This window comes from Triticum urartu, chromosome 3A (genome assembly GCF_056163025.1).
Source record: "Triticum urartu cultivar PI428250 chromosome 3A, HENAU_Tu73, whole genome shotgun sequence".
Classification (NCBI taxonomy): Eukaryota; Viridiplantae; Streptophyta; class Magnoliopsida; order Poales; family Poaceae; genus Triticum; species Triticum urartu.
In genome coordinates, this window is record NC_141875.1 from 63349904 (window position 1) to 63367742 (window position 17839).

The window sequence follows — 17839 nt, forward strand, 5'->3', positions numbered from 1 at the left end:
TATTGAAATCAACATACTCAGGGTGTGTTACCTTAGGACCTTTGGCCATGAAGCATCTTCCAATTCCTTCATTTGGTGAGTCAAATATGTCGTAGGAGTTGGTTGACACAAGTGCTAGACCGGCAACACCTTCATCTTGAGTATCTTCGGAGTCGGAGCGATAACTTCTCTTGGAGTGGCTGTCGGAGTCGGAGCCGGATACCCATTCACCAACATGAGATTGATGTCTTCGTTTTGTGTAGCTCCTTGATGATTTTTCCTTCCTTTCCGAATCCTTGCTTCTCCGTGAGTATCTTCGTTCATAACGATCATCTCTACTCCTTCTCTCTCTTGGTGGTGATTCTTTGCTTCTTCTTTTTGGAGAATCTTCTCTTCTCTTGTAGGGAGCCGTACACTCATTGGAATAGTGTCCGGGTCTTCCACAACTGTAGCAGTTTCGCTCTCGACTAGAAGATCTTTTGTCATTATAGGACCTTGACTTGAAGCTTCTATCTTTGCTTCTACTCTTGTAGAACTTGTTGAAGTTCTTCACCATTAAGCTCAATTCTTCATTGAAGTTTTGTTTCTCACTTGATGATGTAGGGGCTTCACATGAGGCTTTGTAGGCACCACTTGATTTGTTGTGAAGTTCCTCTTTATCCTTAAGTGACATCTCATGAGCAACAATTCTTCCAATCACCTCCGTTGGCTTGAGATCTTTGTAATTGGGCATCATTTGGATCAATGTGCACACGGTATCATATTTTCCATCCAAGGCTCTTAGAATCTTCTTGATGATGAATCTATCGGTCATCTCTTCACTTCCTAAGCCGGCAATCTCATTTGTGATGAGAGCAAGCCTAGAGTACATTTCAGCGACACCTGCACCATCCTTCATTTTGAACTTGTCAAGTTGACTTTGAAGCACATCCAATTTGGATTCCTTGACGGAGTCGGTACCTTCGTGCATATCAATCAAAGTGTCCCAAATTTCCTTTGCATTCTCAAGACGGCTGATTTTGTTGAATTCTTCGGGGCACAATCCGTTGAAGAGAATATCACAAGCTTGAGCATTGTATTGCAACATCTTCAACTCATCCACGGTAGCTTCACGGTTTGGTTCTTTCCCATCAAAGAAGTCACCTTGCAAACCAACACACACAATAGCCCAAACGGCGGGGTTATGTCCAAGAATATGCATTTTCATTTTATGCTTCCAACTAGCAAAATTAGTACCATCAAAGTAAGGACCTCTACGGTGATAATTTCCCTCGCTAGACGCCATACTCTCCTAGGTTGTGAAACCAAGGCTATGACCACCAAAAGCTATGGAGACCAAAGCTCTGATACCACTTGTAGGATCGAAAGTATGTCTAGAGGGGGGTGATTAGACTACTTGACCAAATAAAAACTTAACCTTTTCCCAATTTTAGTTCTTGGCATATTTTAGCTATTGTAGGACAAGTCAAGCAATCATCACACAATTCAAGCAAGCATGCAAAGAGTATATTGGCAGCGGAAAGTAAAGCATGCAACTTGCAAGAATGTAAAGGGAAGGGTTTGGAGAATTCAAACGCAATTGGAGACACGGATGTTTTTCCCGTGGTTCGGATAGGTGGTGCTATCCTACATCCACGTTGATGGAGACTTCAACCCACGAAGGGTAACGGTTGCGCGAGTCCACGGAGGGCTCCACCCACGAAGGGTAATGGTTGCGCGAGTCCACGGAGGGCTCCACCCACGAAGGGTCCACGAAGAAGCAACCACCCACGAAGGGTCCACGAAGAAGCAACCTTGTTTATCCCACCATGGCCATCGCCCACGAAGGACTTGCCTCACTAGCGGTAGATCTTCACGAAGTAGGCGATCTCCTTGCCCTTACAAACTCATTGGTTCAACTCCACAATCTTGTCGGAGGCTCCCAAGTAACACCTAGCCAATCTAGGAGACACCACTCTCCAAGAAGTAACAAATGGTGTGTTGATGATGAACTCCTTGCTCTTGTGCTTCAAATGATAGTCTTCCCAACACTCAACTCTCTCTCATAGGGTTTGGATTTTGTGGAAAGAAGATTTGAGTGGAAAGCAACTTGGGGAAGGCTAGAGATCAAGATTCATATGGTAGGAATGGAATATCTTGGTCTCAACACATGAGTAGGTGGTTCTCTCTCAGAACATATGAGTTGGAATTGTGTATGTGTTCTGATGGCTCTCTCTACGAATGAAGAGGAGGTGGAGGGGTATATATAGCCTCCACACAAAATCCAACCGTTACACACAGTTTTCCAATCTCGGTGGGACCGAATCAATAAACTCGGTCGGACCGAAAAGGTAAACCTAGTGACCGTTAGAGATTTTCGGTGGGACTGACATGCAACTCGGTAGGACCGATATGGTTAGGGTTTGGGCATAACGTAATCTCGGTAAGACCGATTACACAAACTCGGTGAGACCGAGTTTGGTAATAAGCTAACCAGAGAGTTGGTCAGGTAAACTCGGTGGGACCGATTTGCTCTTTCGGTGAGACCGAAAAGTTACAAAAAGGAAACATAGAGTTTACACTGCAATCTCGATGGGACCGATTCGCTCTTTCGGTGAGACCGAAAAGTTACGAAAGGGAAACAGAGAGTTTGCAATCCCATCTCGGTGAGACCGAGATCCCTATCGGTAGAACCGAATTGCTAGGGTTTGGCAGTGGCTTATGACAAGTGAAACTCGGTGGCGCTGGATAGAAAGAATCGGTAGGACCAAGTTTGGCTTAGGGTTTAGGTCATATGTGGATATGGGAAAGTAGTTGAGGGTTTTGGAGCATATCACTAAGCACATGAAGCAAGAGGCTCATTAAGCAACACCTCATCCCTCCTTGATAGTATTGGCTTTTCCTAAAGACTCAATGTGATCTTGGATCACTAAAATATAAAATGAAGAGTCTTGAGCTTTTGAGCTTGAGCCAATCCTTTGTCCTTAGCATTTTGAGGGTTCCACTTTCACATCCATGCCATGCCAATCATTGAGCTTTCCTGAAATAGTCATCTTGGAATAGCATTAGCTCAATGAGCTATATGTTGTTATGAATTACCAAAACCACCTAGGGATAGTTGCACTTTCAACATGCGAGGAGCCACAATTGGGGAGCAGGCCGCCATGAGCGTGGCGACGTGACGAGAGGAGACCGGCGTAGCGAACGCTGCGTTTGAGAGGCGCTCAACGGAGATAGAACGCGCAGGCCCGCCAAAGCGGAGCGAAAGGAGTGTGGCCACAAGAGTTTCGTCGACCATGAAGTCCGCTTTGTGGACGAAGAAGATGATTTTGGTTGGCGAGGCCGAGGCAAGTGGCGTTATGAAAACTTTGGATGAGAACAGATCGAGGATGTTGCGCGCGAAGTCGACGCCGGGCGAGGGGATGAACCCGAGCTGAGAGCGCAGGAATGCATCCAAATGGCCAAAGCGGTCACCGATGTCGAAGTTTGGTTTTTGGTGGATGGATGGTGTGTGAGGGGGGCGGCGGTGGAAAAGGAAGAAACTGGATGGAGTGTGTTGTGGCAACGAGTATGGGCTCGGCGATGAGGGCTCGAACGATGCGCATGTCAGAGACGGTGATGCGAAAGAGTTGGTCATGGAGGCGAGTCACCTGGCAGGCGGGAGCGTTGCCACCCAGGTAGGCCTGCATGAGGACGGCCACAAGTTCTTCGTCGAGGTCGAGCGATGAATGGTGGACATGCACGGAGAGGAAGCATGGAGGCTCGTGGCGGCGCGGGTTGATGTGCTTGGAGAGGCACCGCCATACCTGCGCCTGGATGTCGTCGCCCATGGCATCGCCAACTCCGAGCGCGGCCCACAAGGCCTTGGTGGTGGGGGAATCCATCCATGGTAGGGGGTCATGGAAGGTGGCCGACGCCGGATACAGGGGAGGGGAAAGGACGGCGGTGGCCGGAGGGGAGGGGAGCTGGGGGGGGGGGGAGAGGGAAGCCATTCTTCCCTTTGCTCTGTAAGATATAGTTGATTTGAAGACTAAATGGAGAAGAATACTGATGTTTCTGTTTTACTTCAGAGAAATACCTTGAGAATGTACATGTTCTGAAACATTGTAGGTTACCCTTTGCTCTGTAAGATAAGACCTGGACTTGAATAGGTTACTAGATATGGAGTCTGAGTTTTAGGGGATATAAGCTGAGCCAACATTACGAAACTCTACGCATTAATTATTGCTCATTTGGAGACTAAAGGATGAAGAAAATTAAGGTTTCACTTTTAGTTGACCGAAATACCTTACTCTGAAGATATTTGCTCCAGAGAGGCAGAGCCTCAATTGTACCCAAGAAGCTATTAGTTCAGAGCATATTATTTAGCTCTGTATTCTAATGATTGGATAGCGAGTTGTCTTTGTGAATCTGGGGATGAATGATGCCTCCTTGCTCCATAGTCCTGTTAGTAACAACTAGCACATTTGCCCGTGCGTTGCAACGGAATAATAAAATTATATGCATCTAGCTCAATATAAGAATGAATCAAGACCCTCACATATCCGTATTCTCTAGTTCAACATGACACCCTTTAATTAGGGCCAAACCAGTATATTCTTTTTATTGACACATGCCTATAATTTGTTTCAATTATAATTAACCATCATATTCTTTTTTATTGGCACATGGAAGCTACCACTGTCAATAACTTATGATGTCTCTTATTCTGAACAAGCCGACTTAACTCGATGCACCGGATGCAGAGCAGGCCCAGTATGGGAGTGATTGACCTCACGACCTCAAAGACCCGACCGCATGTTGCTAGCCACTCAAACAAACGTGTTCTGCTAACCAATGGTCAGCATAAATATAAAAGAATATAATGCAACGCGAGATTCGACACTTTTTTTTTAATTTTCGAAAACCGATAACTATGAAATCCAAATATACATGGTAACATGAACAATTTTCCAAATTACACGCATTTTTTAAAAGACGAACAAAAAAATTGAATGGAACATTTGTTGAAATCCACAAACATTTCTTAAAACATGAACGTTTTATAAAAATACGTTTTTTTAAGTTGTGAACAATTTTTGGAAACGGGAAAATATTTTGAACATATAGAAGAAATTTAGAAATTTGTCTTTTAATGAAAATATTATTTTCAATTTTTTAACATATCACTAAAACAATAATTCTAATTTGTAACATTTTTTAAATCTTGAATTATTTTTTGAAAAAGCCAAAAAAATTCAAAAAATGGGAATAATATTTTATATTCTGAAAAAAATCGGAATGACAAAAAATTACAATTTCAAACATATTTAAATAGGAACACAATTCTGGGATTCATAACATGAACTACCGAATATACTTGGCAACTTGAACAATTTTCCAAATTATGAATGGTTTTTTTGAAAATTCCAAACATTTTTGAACAAATCAAGAACAAATATTTGAACAGAACATTTCCTGAAATGCACATACGTTTCTTAAATACATGAACCTTCTTATAAAAATATGAACATTTTTTAAGTTGTGATTTTTTTAAATGGGAATATGTTTTAAAAATGCAGAAGAATTTTAGAAAATGTGTTTCTTTAATGCAAACTTTATTTTCAATTTTTAAACATATCATTAAAACAAGAATATTTTTCGAATTTGAAACATTTTTAAAATGCATTTGTTTAGATGTTGAACAATTTTTAAAAATACAAACATTTCTTGAAAAATGGGAGTATTTTTTTAATTTATATTTGAATAAATTTTGGCACAACAAAAAAATCCAAACATTTTGCAGAGTAGGAACACATTTTTGTAATTTGTATTTTTTTACGAAAATTTGAATAAAAATTAAAAAAATTACAATTGCGAACATTTTTTAAAATTTTTGAATTTCTGAAAAAATGAATAAAATAGACTTGCAATAGGAACACATAAAAAAATGAGCTGCCGAGTCTTGGACGCCCTGTGCGTAGTTTAAATTAGTTTCCGCATTGAGCGGGAAATAGAATTTTTTTTATTGCTGCGTGGGCAGGAAAATATGGGCTGACTTTACTGGGCCATAGGTGCGCAGCCCATGTACGAAATTTTACATAAATCGTTTTTCCTTTGCCAACAGATGAAGTACGAAAGTTTAGTACCACCTCGGATATAGGGAAAAATAATCTTTTGGCGGTGAACGGATGAAAAAATCAGAGAAACGCACCTTGCTTTATTAGTATAAATCTTTGAGCCGATGTTATGCTCTGCAGAAATAAGGGTCACAGACCAGGTGCATGGTTGGTACAGAACATGCTGTTGCGAAAAAGAAAGCCTAATTAAACTGCAAGGCTTAGAAGAACTGTTCCGTGAACACTATGCTCTGCAGACGAGCAAATGACATGGAGGCCGTCGCGCGCCGCATGTCTTTGGACACTATGCTGTGTTCCGTGAACTGTTTCGTGAACACTATGCTCTGTGTCATGACATGGAGGCGAAGCAGAAGCAAGCGGGGAAGACGATTGTGAAGGAGGCCACGCAGTAGCAGGAGCAGGAGGACATGGAGGTGTTGCTGTTTAGTTGGAGGCATTTTACTACTTGCTGGCCAGTTTCTCTTTAGTAACTGTATTGTACAGATTTTCCTTGAAGGTACTAGCCAGATGCTGATTCACCACAGAAGAAGGTGATGGAGATTATATTTACAATTCTGAGGCTGTGTTGCTATCCTAGAACGATCCAACATATCGAGTCTTGGTCGCCGTGCCGTGTTTGACTGTCCTAGAATTTCTTTTGTACTTTCTTTTTGTAATTCTAGAATTTCTTTTGTAATTGTGGTAGATACACTCGGCAGTGGCTATGCCCAATCTCTCAAGCATTTATTTGGTTTACATCCTTGCACACTGAGAAAATAGTTAACATGCCGCATATATGTAACATAAGCTCTATCAACGCAAGGAATCCAATGCAACCGAGGGAGGCACACTACTAGGAAAAGGGCTATAGATGAAATTGACACTAATGACGCACCAGACATGTGGTGCGCCATTATTATATACTAATGACGCATCATGTGTTGGTGCGCCATTAGTGTGCAAATACTAATGGCGCACCACGTCCATGGTGCGCCATTAGTAATTTTTTTTAAAATTTTTTCAAAACTACTAATGGCGCACTGTGGGAGTGGTGCACCATTATTAGTTGAACTAGTAATGGCGCACCACATCCACGGTGCGCCATTAGTAAAAAATTTAATTTTTTTTTAAATAATGGCGCACCGTGGGAGTGGTGCACCATTACTCGGTGCGCCATTAGTAACTTGGTCCAAACATTCGCCCGAATGCACCCCCTGTAGACCGCCTTTTCAGTTTCAAAAAAAATAAAAAAAAATGATAGAAATGTCAAAAAAATAAAAGAAAATAAGATTCCCATGTGATATGTGGTCTAGTTGTTAGCAAAATTTACAAACATGAATTTTCGACTTTTTTACAAAATCTCTCGAGAATTTATAAAAATGGACATAACTTTTGCGTACGAACTCGGATGAAAAAGTTTTTTATATGAAAAATCATCTACTCGAAAATCATCTACTCAAAATCCTCAAAAACCTAACAGAAAAAAAGATACGGGGCTTTTAAGATCTAGAGAGGCAAAAAAATTCAAAAAAATTCAAACTTACTAATGGCGCACCTGCCCATGGTGCGCCATTAGTATCTTCCCGCCTTCAAAATTCAAAATAAGTCAAAAAATAAAAATAAAAAAGTTACTAATGTCGCACCTGCCCATGGTGCGCCATTAGTATCTTCCTGCCTTTAAAATTCAAAAAAAATAAAAAAAATAAAAAAAAAGTTAGTAATGGCGCACCTGCCCACGGTGCGCCATTACTATGTCGTATATATGGCTGGGCGCACCTCCTTCACTCCATCTCCTCCTCTCCTCCACTCCATCTTTCCTTCTCTCCTCCACCATACTACCCTCCTCCTCTCCGGTGACCTTCTCCTCCTCCTCTCCGGCGACCTCCTCCTCCTCCTCTCTGGCGACCTCCTCCTCCTCCTCTCTGGCGACCTCCTCCTCCTCCTCTCTGGCGACCTCCTCCTCCTCTCCGGCGACCTCCTCCTCCTCCTCTCCGGCGACCTCCTCCTCCTCTTCGGCGACCTCCTCCTCCTCTCCGGGGACCTCCTCCTCCCTCCTCTCCTCTCCTCTCCTCTCCTCCCCTCCCCTCCCCTCACGGTTTCTCCTCCCTCCTCTCCGGTGAGCTCCTCCTCCCTCCTCTCCTCCCATTCCCTCATGGTTTCTCCTTCCTCCTCTCCGATGCTTCGGTGAACTCCTCTCCGGCGACCTCCTCCTCCTCTCCGGCGATGTAGGCGAGCGCCTCTCCGGTGACCTCCTCCTCCTCCTCTCTGGTGAACTCCTCTCCGGCAAAAGAACACGGCAAAAGAACGTACAAGATCTAAAAATAGGAACAAAATTTGAAATAATATCGTGCCAAAAAAGAGCAAAAAAACGAACAAAAAATGGGCAAAAAAATCACGATCCAGATCCAAATTCAAAATTCAAAAATAGCAATGGCGCACGGTAGGGGTTAGACGGTGCGCCACTACTATTTTCCCGCCTTCAAAATTCAAAAATACTAATGATACACCGTGGCCTATACTAATGGCGCATCAGTGGCATATACTAATGGCGCACCGTGGCCTATACTAATGGCGCACCAGTGGTGCGCCATTAGTAAAAAATACTAGTGACGTGATACTAATGGCGCTAATAGCGCACCAGTGATGCGCCATTAGTAGGCAAAACTGGTGCGCCATTAGTAACCCTTTTCTTAGTAGTGGCAGATAAGTAATTTCTGCCACAGAAAAGTGGTTTATTTAAGTTGCCTCATATAAAAGTACAACCCATATTATGCATCCTAAAAAAGTACAACCCATACTGTGCATCCTAAAAAAAGTACAACCCATATGCACACAGCATATCATTTTTCAGGAAGAAAAATCAATACAGTACATAGTATGCGAATAGTATTACATATGGATTCATGATTGCTTGCAGACCCATCCTTCCATGCGGCAATACAATCGCAACAAGAATGACAGTGCAAAGCCGACTCCAAATCCCAAGCCAACAAACGCGAACAAAAGGATAACACCGAGTTTGTCCTGCCACAAGCTGTCAGATTCTGGAGGAGCCACTTCACTTGGAGCAATTGAACTTTGATTGTCACAGTGCTTGGAGAGTTGAACTCCACAAAGGCCTAGATTACCTTCAAATGAACTGTCCGAAAATGTTGAGAACTGGTTGCCTTGCGGGATTCTTCCATACAAGTTGTTGTATGAAAGATTCAACCATTCAAGAGAAGTAAGTGAGGTTAACTCCTGTGGTATTTCCCCTGTTATCTGGTTCCAAGAGAGATCCAACGATTCCAGCTGAGACAAGTTGCTGTACTGATATGGAATTTGTCCCGTGAAGTTGTTGTATGATGCGTTAAGTCCGTGTAGGGAAACAAACCTCCCAATTGACTCCGGAAGTGGTCCATCAAACGAGTTATTCGATAAATCAATTGCTTTGAAAGTTCTTAGAATTTTGGTGAAACTAAGATCAAACCCTTTGAATGTGATGGTAACAGTATCTTGATAAAATCTTGAACTTGAATTTGCATCATGTCCTAGAACTTGTCCCTCATCACTGACATTTTCCATCATTGCTTTCAGTTCATTAAACCATCCATTTGGTAGGTTTCCGGAGAAGTTGTTGGAGGCCAAATCAAGTATTTGCAAACTTGCAAAGTAGTTGTTGATTGTATGATCACCTTTAATATCCCTTATGGTGCCGCTGAGTTGGTTGGATCTCAAGACAAGAACTCGAAGATGTGGAAGAACACCTAACCAAGATGGAAAAGAACCAACAATTTGATTGTTACCAACATCAAGGAGCTCTAGGCCTTGGCAATTTGATAGTGATGTGGGTATTTTCCCTTCAATTTGGTTGTTGTTCAGATCTATTGTCTGAAGCATACATCCTTCTCCAATATTTTCAGGCAACATCCCATGGAAATGATTCTCTCTCAACTTCAATGTACTCAAGCCGCTGCTACCTTGCATTAGACAAGATGGCACCACGCTGCTGAAATTGTTGTATGATAAGTCCAGTAGGTCAAGATCTTGTTGGATACAAATAGACCTTGGTATGTGACCACTTAATTTATTCCTGGACAAATCAAGGTAAAGGGTATTGTTGGGAAGGTACCTACCGAAGTCGGGCATAATAGAAGAGAAGCTATTGTTTGAGTAATCTAAGAACACTACAGCCTCGAACTTAGCTGCGAGTGGTATAGGTACAGTGCCATGCAGTTTGTTGGAACTAAGATTTAGATAATATAAATTGTGCATATGAACAACAGATGGAGAGTTTTCAAGGCTAGTGAACATATTGTCTGAGAGGTCTAACGAGATTATATCCTTCCACTTCACCCATATCCAACTTGGTATGACTCCAGCTATTCGGTTGTTTGAGAGGTCCAAGAAGGACAATTCATTTGCGTACCTCAATGCAATAGGAATTTTTGTAAGGTTGCAATGCGCTAATCCTAGTACTGTGATGCGAGGGATAAAAGTAAATGGATAGCCACCCTCAACATCTATCACTGATAACATATTGTTGGAGATCCTTAATTTATCCAATGCCTTCATCTTCCAAAGCAGGCTAAGATCTACGGTGCCTTCAAACTGATTCGAGGCAAGGGATAGATATTGAAGCCTCGTAAGATCGAACAAAGATTTGGGTATATGACCTGCAAGGTTGTTATTGCTTAGGTTGATGTTCTGCAGGAAGGTAGATAAGTGGTCTGGAATGTCGTCTAGAGTTCCGCAAAGTTCATTTGATGATAGTATTAGTGTTTCCAATGACGGAAGAGTGAACAGAACCTTCGGGATTTTGCCTGCATATAAATAGAGAGCAACAAACATAGGACATTAAATACCCCTAAAAAATAACGTAATGACGTGATATGAGAAGGGAGGAGGGGAGGCTGTCTCACCGCTCAAGCTATTATTTTTTGAGCGGTTTTGTTCACTCTTGGCCTATTAATAATGTAATAGTGTACCTTTGAGTGGCATAGGTACACTGCCAAGAAGTTTGAGAGTTTTCAAGGCTAGTGAAAATATTGTTTGAGAGGTTCAGCCTGGACATACTAGATATGTTTCAAATTCACCCATATCCAACTTGGTATGACTCTATCTATTCGGTTGATACAACGTGCTAATCCTAGTGATGTGAGGGAGATGAGGAAATGGATAGCCACGAGCTTCAATGAATACAATGCCTTCAACTTCCAAAGAAGCCTTAAGTTGTAAGTGGTCAGAGTCAAGCCAGAGAAATTGAAGTCTTTTAAGATTAAAAAAAAAAGGATTTGCGTATATGACCTGCAAGGTTGTTATTGCTTAGGTCGATGTGCTCCATGAAGGTAGACAAGTGGTCTGGAATGTCTTCTAGAGTCCCATAAAGTTCATTTGATGATAGTTGTAGTTCTTCCAATGAAGGAAGATTGAATAGAATGGTTGGGATTTTGCCTGCATGCAGATAGAAAACATTAGTCAAAGAACAATAAATACCTCCCAAATATAACGTAATAATGATGTGATATGAGAAGGGAAGGGGGATGCCTTACCGGTCAACCGGTTATTTGATAAATCCAAAAATGAAAGCTTGGTCAAGTTCCCGATCCATGAGGGTATTGCTCCAGACAAATTGCAATTAAAGAGCCCTAAAAACATCAACTTCGTGCAATTTCTGATCCACCATGGAATCGGCCCAGAGAAATCATAGTCTATCAGCCACAAGTCTGTCAGATTCTTAAATCTTCCAATCCAAGAGAGCATTGGCTTCTCTATTCCTGACCCAGAGAGCCACAATGACTCTAGGGACGTAAGGTTAGCTATGGCATTAATGAGATGCTTGGGAAATCCTGTGGTGCTAAGGCCTAAGGCTTTCAACGAGTTGAGATGGAAAAGGGAGTCTGGTATGGCAATCGAAAGGTTTGTCGCCCTCAGGTCTAAAGATTCCAAAATATTTCCCGGTGGAAAATCTGGTAGTTGCACGGAAAGACTGGGGTTATAGGACACATCAAGATATGTGAGATTTTCTAGCTGGAAGATCTTCTTGGGAAATTCCCCTTCAAAATTATTTTCAACGAGAACAAGGTATCTTAAGAAAGAGAATTCTGCAAAGAAGCTAGGAACCTGTCCAGAAATTCCATTAGCTGCGAGGTTGATTGTTGCTAGTAAACGGAGTCGGGAGAATGAATGGTGAATAGGACCACTTAGTGAACACTGAAACAAATTAAGATCCTGTAGTAGAGGAACAGAGTCTGCTAATGCAATGCACCAAGTTGATGCACCGCTTAAGATTTGCACAGTATCAAGATTGAGCGATCTCAAATTGCTCATGTTTGCTATGAGGGTTTGAAAACTTGGCTCTCGGAGATAAAGATCATTACTAGAAAGATCAAGCGTAAGCAAATTCTCGAGGTGTGCAATCCCAATGGGTATCTGACCAAAAAACCGTGTATTAGACAAATCGAGACTGAGGAGCTCGATCAGCCGCTCAAACCCGAATCTAGGAAGGTTGGTCAGGCCAAAGTCATTACCAGAGAGGTTGAGATTTCTGAGCGAGGTGAGGTTGAATAGTGCTGGGTTGAGATCACTGATGCTCTGCAGTTTACGATAACTGAGGTCCAAAGTGATCACCTGACCGGAATCCCTATCACACCCGACGCCCTCCCAGTGGCAACAGTCTGAGCCCTGCTGCCATGACGAGAGGTTGGGGTTGAGGAAGGAGTGCTTCAGTTGGAGGAGAGACGAAGAATGGTCAGGGATGCACTGGGTTGTGGTTCCATTGCCACCGTTGGCAGTGGTGTGGGTGGAGCAGTAGTATGGGAGCAGTAGTAGGATGAGGTGAAGCTGTGGGTGCCTGGAGCTCATCTTTCTACTGCCTGCTGGTCAGGCTTTACAACTTCAAGCTAGTGCTCAGCTCAGGGCAATATATAACACGGGGTACAATCATACGAGTAGAAATTTCAACAGTGCATTTTGCTTGTTCAAAGCAGTAGAAGTTTAACAGTTGCTAGTCCAAGATGAAAGTATGTGTAGAGCCATCATGTGGCCAGTGTTATTTCCTGTCCAATACGGCAGTGCCTTGATGTGCACACGACTGGTTGCTAACTAATTCAAAGGTTATGGAACAGTTTGTCACCTTTCATGAGTCAAGGTCTACTTGCATGTAGGCCCGTTGCAAGCAACATTAGTTATTGTTGTCACTGTACTGTAGTGTCGCAGCGTATCTCCAGTGGCGAAAATCTACAGCAGGAGAGCTACGTTATTAATTTGATTAGGAATCTCTCCTCAAGAGCTGGAGTCTGACTGTGTGAGTTTCAGGGGTATATAAGTTGAGACAACATTAGGAAAGGCTACACATACTATTAGTTATAGCTGACTTGAAGACTAAATGGAGAATTTAATGTTTCTGTTTTACTCAGAGAAATATATTGGGAAAGTACGTGTTCTGAAAATTTGCAGGTTACCCTTTGCTTTGTAAGACCAGAGTTGGAGTCGATTAGATTACTTGATATGGAGCCTCAGTTTTAGGGGATATAAGTTGAGACAGCCAACATTAGGAAAGTCTGCACATACTAATTATAGCTGATTTGGGGACTGAAGGAAGAAGAATATTAAAGGTTTCTGTTTCAATTTAGTGCTCAAAGAAACTCCGAGGGAACATGCTCTGCAAGATAACTGGTTGGTCTCGTGAGGAAGACGGTGGAGTAGGAGGACGCGGAGGTGCTGCTGTTTAGCTCGAGTCATTTCGCTACTTACCGGCTTGATGCTTCCTCAATGGTGTACAATGGTACAGCACGCCAGTTTAATTGTGTTTAGAAACTGTATTGTACTTGTACAGATTTCCCATCACCACAGAAGAAGGTGACGGAGATTGTATTTAGTATTTGCATTTCTAAGGCTGCGAGTGCAAACGATCACTACCATTGAAATACAGTTGCTTTCATAGACCGATTCGGCAAATCAGGTATTGTCGCTGTGCCGTGTCTGACGGCCTATTCAGTGGAATTTCTTTTGTGGTTGTGGTACTACATACATTCGGCTGTGGCTATGCTCAATCTCTCAAGCCGTTGGTTTGGTTTACATCCTTGTGGAAAAAGAGAAAAAATATTATTAGTTTTGGTTCACATCCATATGGACAGCGGAGAGCGGACTCGGGTACACGATCATTGCTGTTATAATTTTTTGGGTAATTTTTCAAGGTAAAACATAATGGTTCCAGTCTTCCAGACAACAAGCACCCGTATATAAATTGTTGGTCACGGCAAAAGGATCTCAAATAACAGCAATGATCTGGCCGCCTTCTCCCTTTCGCTGCTGATTCGGCGGATCCTCACCCCCCAGCTCTGGTTTGCCTCGTCGCAGACGCCATTCCTCCGCTGGGTGGGTGCCGGTGACGGGTACAATCGACCGGGAGAAATCCCTAGCCGCTCTGCCGGCTTCGACGGCGGTGACGCCCGCGGGCGCCACTCACCTTCCTGGAGGCGCCATCAGGTATATTGCCCCCGTCCCCTTCCCCTTGTCTTCCCGGGTGAAAACCCCAACTTTGTTGGACGGCGGCGACGCCCTTGGCGCCGTATCCTTTCTGAAGGCGCCGCTTAGGGAACAAGGATGGTTGTTGGACTTCGCTGAGATGTGTGTGATGGGTGTCGGCGGTGACAGTGTTTCTCCAGTGGTGGCGGTGCCCTCACTGGTGAGGGACCATGATGATTGGGTGCTCTCCATGCTCCTGTAGTGCCCCTGTCCGATGCCCGTGGTTCCTGGACAGGAGGGGAGAGGGATCCCTTCCGTTGGTGTCACTCCAGAGAGCCATAGAGCCAAAGCTTATAATTTTGATCTTGGTCCTGGTTGTTGCTCTTTCGTTCATCCTGGCGGCTTGTCTTTTGTGTGTTCGGGTCTCTGGATTTCGGCGATGTTCTGCTCCAGGTGAGAAGTTGGCGTCAAGACGGGACTGCCTGGTTTCGCTCCTGTGTTTTCCATCGATGTCGACCATCCAGGTTCTAGGGTGAACATGTCCATCTGCCAACGGTGCGGCGCCTTCCGAGCCAGGCGAGAAGGCAGGGGCCTTCTTCGAAGATGGATCTGGATGGTAGTGTTTTTCGCTGGGGCCCTGGTGTTTTGGCGACGGCTGGCCTGCTCGGCGGCATCTGTTCTTCCTCTTCTGCGCCGGCATTCTCCTACTCCTAGACTTCGTGTGGACAAGAGGGCCTGGTCATCCCCAAGCTAGGTGCTCATTGTCGATCTTCTTTAGCTTGTTGATGCTAGGTCTGTGAGCTGCTCCCTGGCGTCGTTGTATCTTGCCGCCTTTTTTGTTTTCTTTTCCTTTTCTTGGTGAGGTGTGTGTTTGGTTTGTCGAGTTGTAATTCTGACCGGTTGATGGCTTTGTTAATTCAAAGTCGGGCTCTGCACGAGCCTTCGTTCTAAAAAAAATGAAGGGAGTAGCATTTAGCATTCAGAATTAGGGATACACATGACTCACCTTGGACGGGGAAGGCCGCCATCGGGTGCTGCTATGGACACGAAAACGTCGTCGCAAGCGCCCAAGTGCTTGTTTCCCAAACCGGTTATTATTTTTTCTTATTTTTCATTTCTACTTTTCTTTTTCATTTTCCTTTTTTATTTTCTGTTTCCAAATTCACAAACATTTTCTGAAATCTAGGAACATGTTTTTCAAATCGGTGAACACTTTTTGAAATTAAAAATTCGTTCATCATATTCAAAATTTGTTCTTCAAATTCAAAAACTATTTATCATATAAAAAATGTTCATCATATTAAAAAATGTTCATCGAATTCAAAAAAAATCTCAAATTCTAAGTTTGGTCATCAAATTTATAAAAAAAATCATTGGATTTAAATTTTGTTCATCAAAATGAAAAAAATGCTCATTCAATTTTTGTTCATCAAAATAAAAAAAATCGAATTTTTTTTAAAAAGTTAATTTATTAGAATTTGCCAGCATTTTTTGCGAATTTGTCAACATTTTTGAAATTATTGAACATATTTTTGATTTAGTGATCATTTTTTTGAAATTCCGAACTTTATTTGAAATTCCAAACATAAGGAAGCAAAAAAACAAAATAAAAATAAAAATAATAAAAAGAAACGAAAGAAAAATAAGCGAGCCCCACCCTCGCCTGGGCCATCCCAAGGTCGTACGCCTCTTTCACACCGCGCATAGGAGCTCCGTCGTCGCAACTGTCTCTGTCACCATAAAAGAAAAAAAAAGCCAATGCATCTGGGCCGTCACCGGGGAACAGAAAAATGCTCTCTTTGGGCTTTGCTATGAAGGTCCTGTGGGTTGGATGTCCGTCGCCACAATTGTCTCTGTCACCATAAAAGAAAAAAGAAAAAGGCGATGCATCTGGGCCGTCACGGGAACAAAAAATGCTCTCTTTGGGTTTGCTATGAAGGTCCTGTGGGTTGGATGTCCGTCGCTGCAATTGTCTCTGTCACCATAAAAGAGAAAAGAAAAAGGCGATGCATCTGGGCCGTCACGGAAACAAAAAATGCTCTCTTTGGGTTTGCTATGAAGGTCCTGCGGGTTGGAGGTTTTTTTCCCCTTTCTCAAAAAATAAAATCTTTTTTTTAAATGTACATGGTACGCCACGGAGAGGTGCATCACTATCATAGAAGAAGAGCATGGACATGTTCAAAAGGAAAAAAGAAAAGAAGAAGAGTGTGGCCGGTCGATACAATAATGCCCTTCAGCTTACAACTTCACCATGTTTGTAAAGAACTTATTTATATCTACAATATGAAATATATTTCACGGTAAATCCAATAGTACTGATCCAGTATTCTAGATGTTCATATTTTTTTTCTATAATCTTGATCAAAAGCTTACCAAATTCGACTTTGGAAAATCAAGTATACACTATATATGGGACGGAGTGAATACACAATTTTTCAAAATGAGGGTTACCATGGATTCATACTATTATTAATATCTTGTCGGAAAAACCTTTAAAAAGAAAATATTGTAAAATAAAAACAGGATAATTAAGATCTCCTAGAAAAAGACTTTTGGCACAGAAATTTTGTCCAGAGTCCTCTGTTAGAGGTCACGAAGGTTCAGGGAGGCATGTGTTCCTCCAAGCATCGGTGTGTCCAACTTCCAAGTTCCAAGTGATGAAGCAGAATTCGACGCCAAAATCCCCCAATTCGACGCCAATCACTGACACAGCAATGGAGGGAAGCAACGACTGAGTCCCATTTCGAAGCAACTAATCGATCCTACGAGGCGATGGAGCAGAGGCGGTGCGGTCCATCCTCGTGGCGACCACGGTGGTGGGCATCTGCCTGTCCCACGCGCGCGTCCCGCCGCAGCGCCGGCGTCGGCAGGCGGCTGCAGCAGCTCATGCGCAATGTCGGAGCATGAGATGAGACCCATGAAACGCGGCAAGCCGGAGCAGGGAGGCCGCCCAAGTTGCGAGAGACTGGGTCATTTTTCACCATGTGGTCACCGGGGACGCCATGGAGTTCGTCGTCGCGCTCCAGGTGTTCGATGGAATGTGCCTGGGCGACGGCTCCATCCTCCAGGTGGGAGCAAAATGTACACATCTCTCATTTGTTTCCCCCAAAAAATGGTGCGTGAAATACATGATTGGCACTAGCAACTGTGATTCTAATTGGACTCATTCATTACCATTTTCAGGTGTCCTCAGTTGACCAAACTCTGGCCGCAAAAGAGCTGCTGGGGATCAAGGTCTACCACAGACTCTGCATTGACTAGGTTCGTACAAGCTCATACTATGATTACGTTCCCTTACTTTACAAATTCATCATTGAACATATAAATCAAGCTAC

General features: G+C 43.0%; 1 protein-coding gene across 2 annotated transcripts; it reads right to left on the reverse strand.

Moving 5' to 3' along the window:
• Positions 1 to 8912: 8912 nt before the first annotated feature.
• Positions 8913 to 12955, reverse strand: LOC125542845 (uncharacterized). 2 transcript variants are annotated; one of them, XM_048706073.2, is made up of 4 exons: positions 11588 to 12955; positions 11343 to 11489; positions 10465 to 10858; positions 8913 to 10128 (listed from the first exon to the last, which is right to left on the reverse strand). In XM_048706073.2, exons 1-4 carry the CDS (start codon positions 12897 to 12899, stop codon positions 8958 to 8960), a joined length of 3024 nt encoding a protein of 1007 aa, XP_048562030.2. In that variant the 5' UTR covers positions 12900 to 12955; the 3' UTR covers positions 8913 to 8957. The 2 variants fall into 2 exon arrangements, with proteins under 2 accessions (XP_048562030.2, XP_048562029.2); XM_048706072.2 differs by having other exon boundaries at positions 8913 to 10858.
• Between the last annotated feature and the right edge of the window lie 4884 nt (positions 12956 to 17839).

Bases quoted from the DNA above. Each gene is read 5' to 3' on its own strand.
- LOC125542845 (XM_048706072.2), bottom strand. From the start codon at position 12,899: ATGAGCTCCAGGCACCCACAGCTTCACCTCATCCTACTACTGCTCCCA. The intron at 11,490-11,587 runs GTAAGGCATCCC...ATCTGCATGCAG, and splicing joins ATCAAATAACCGGTTGACCG to GCAAAATCCCAACCATTCTA. The intron at 10,859-11,342 runs GTCATATACGCA...ATTTATATGCAG, and splicing joins AAGCAATAACAACCTTGCAG to GCAAAATCCCGAAGGTTCTG.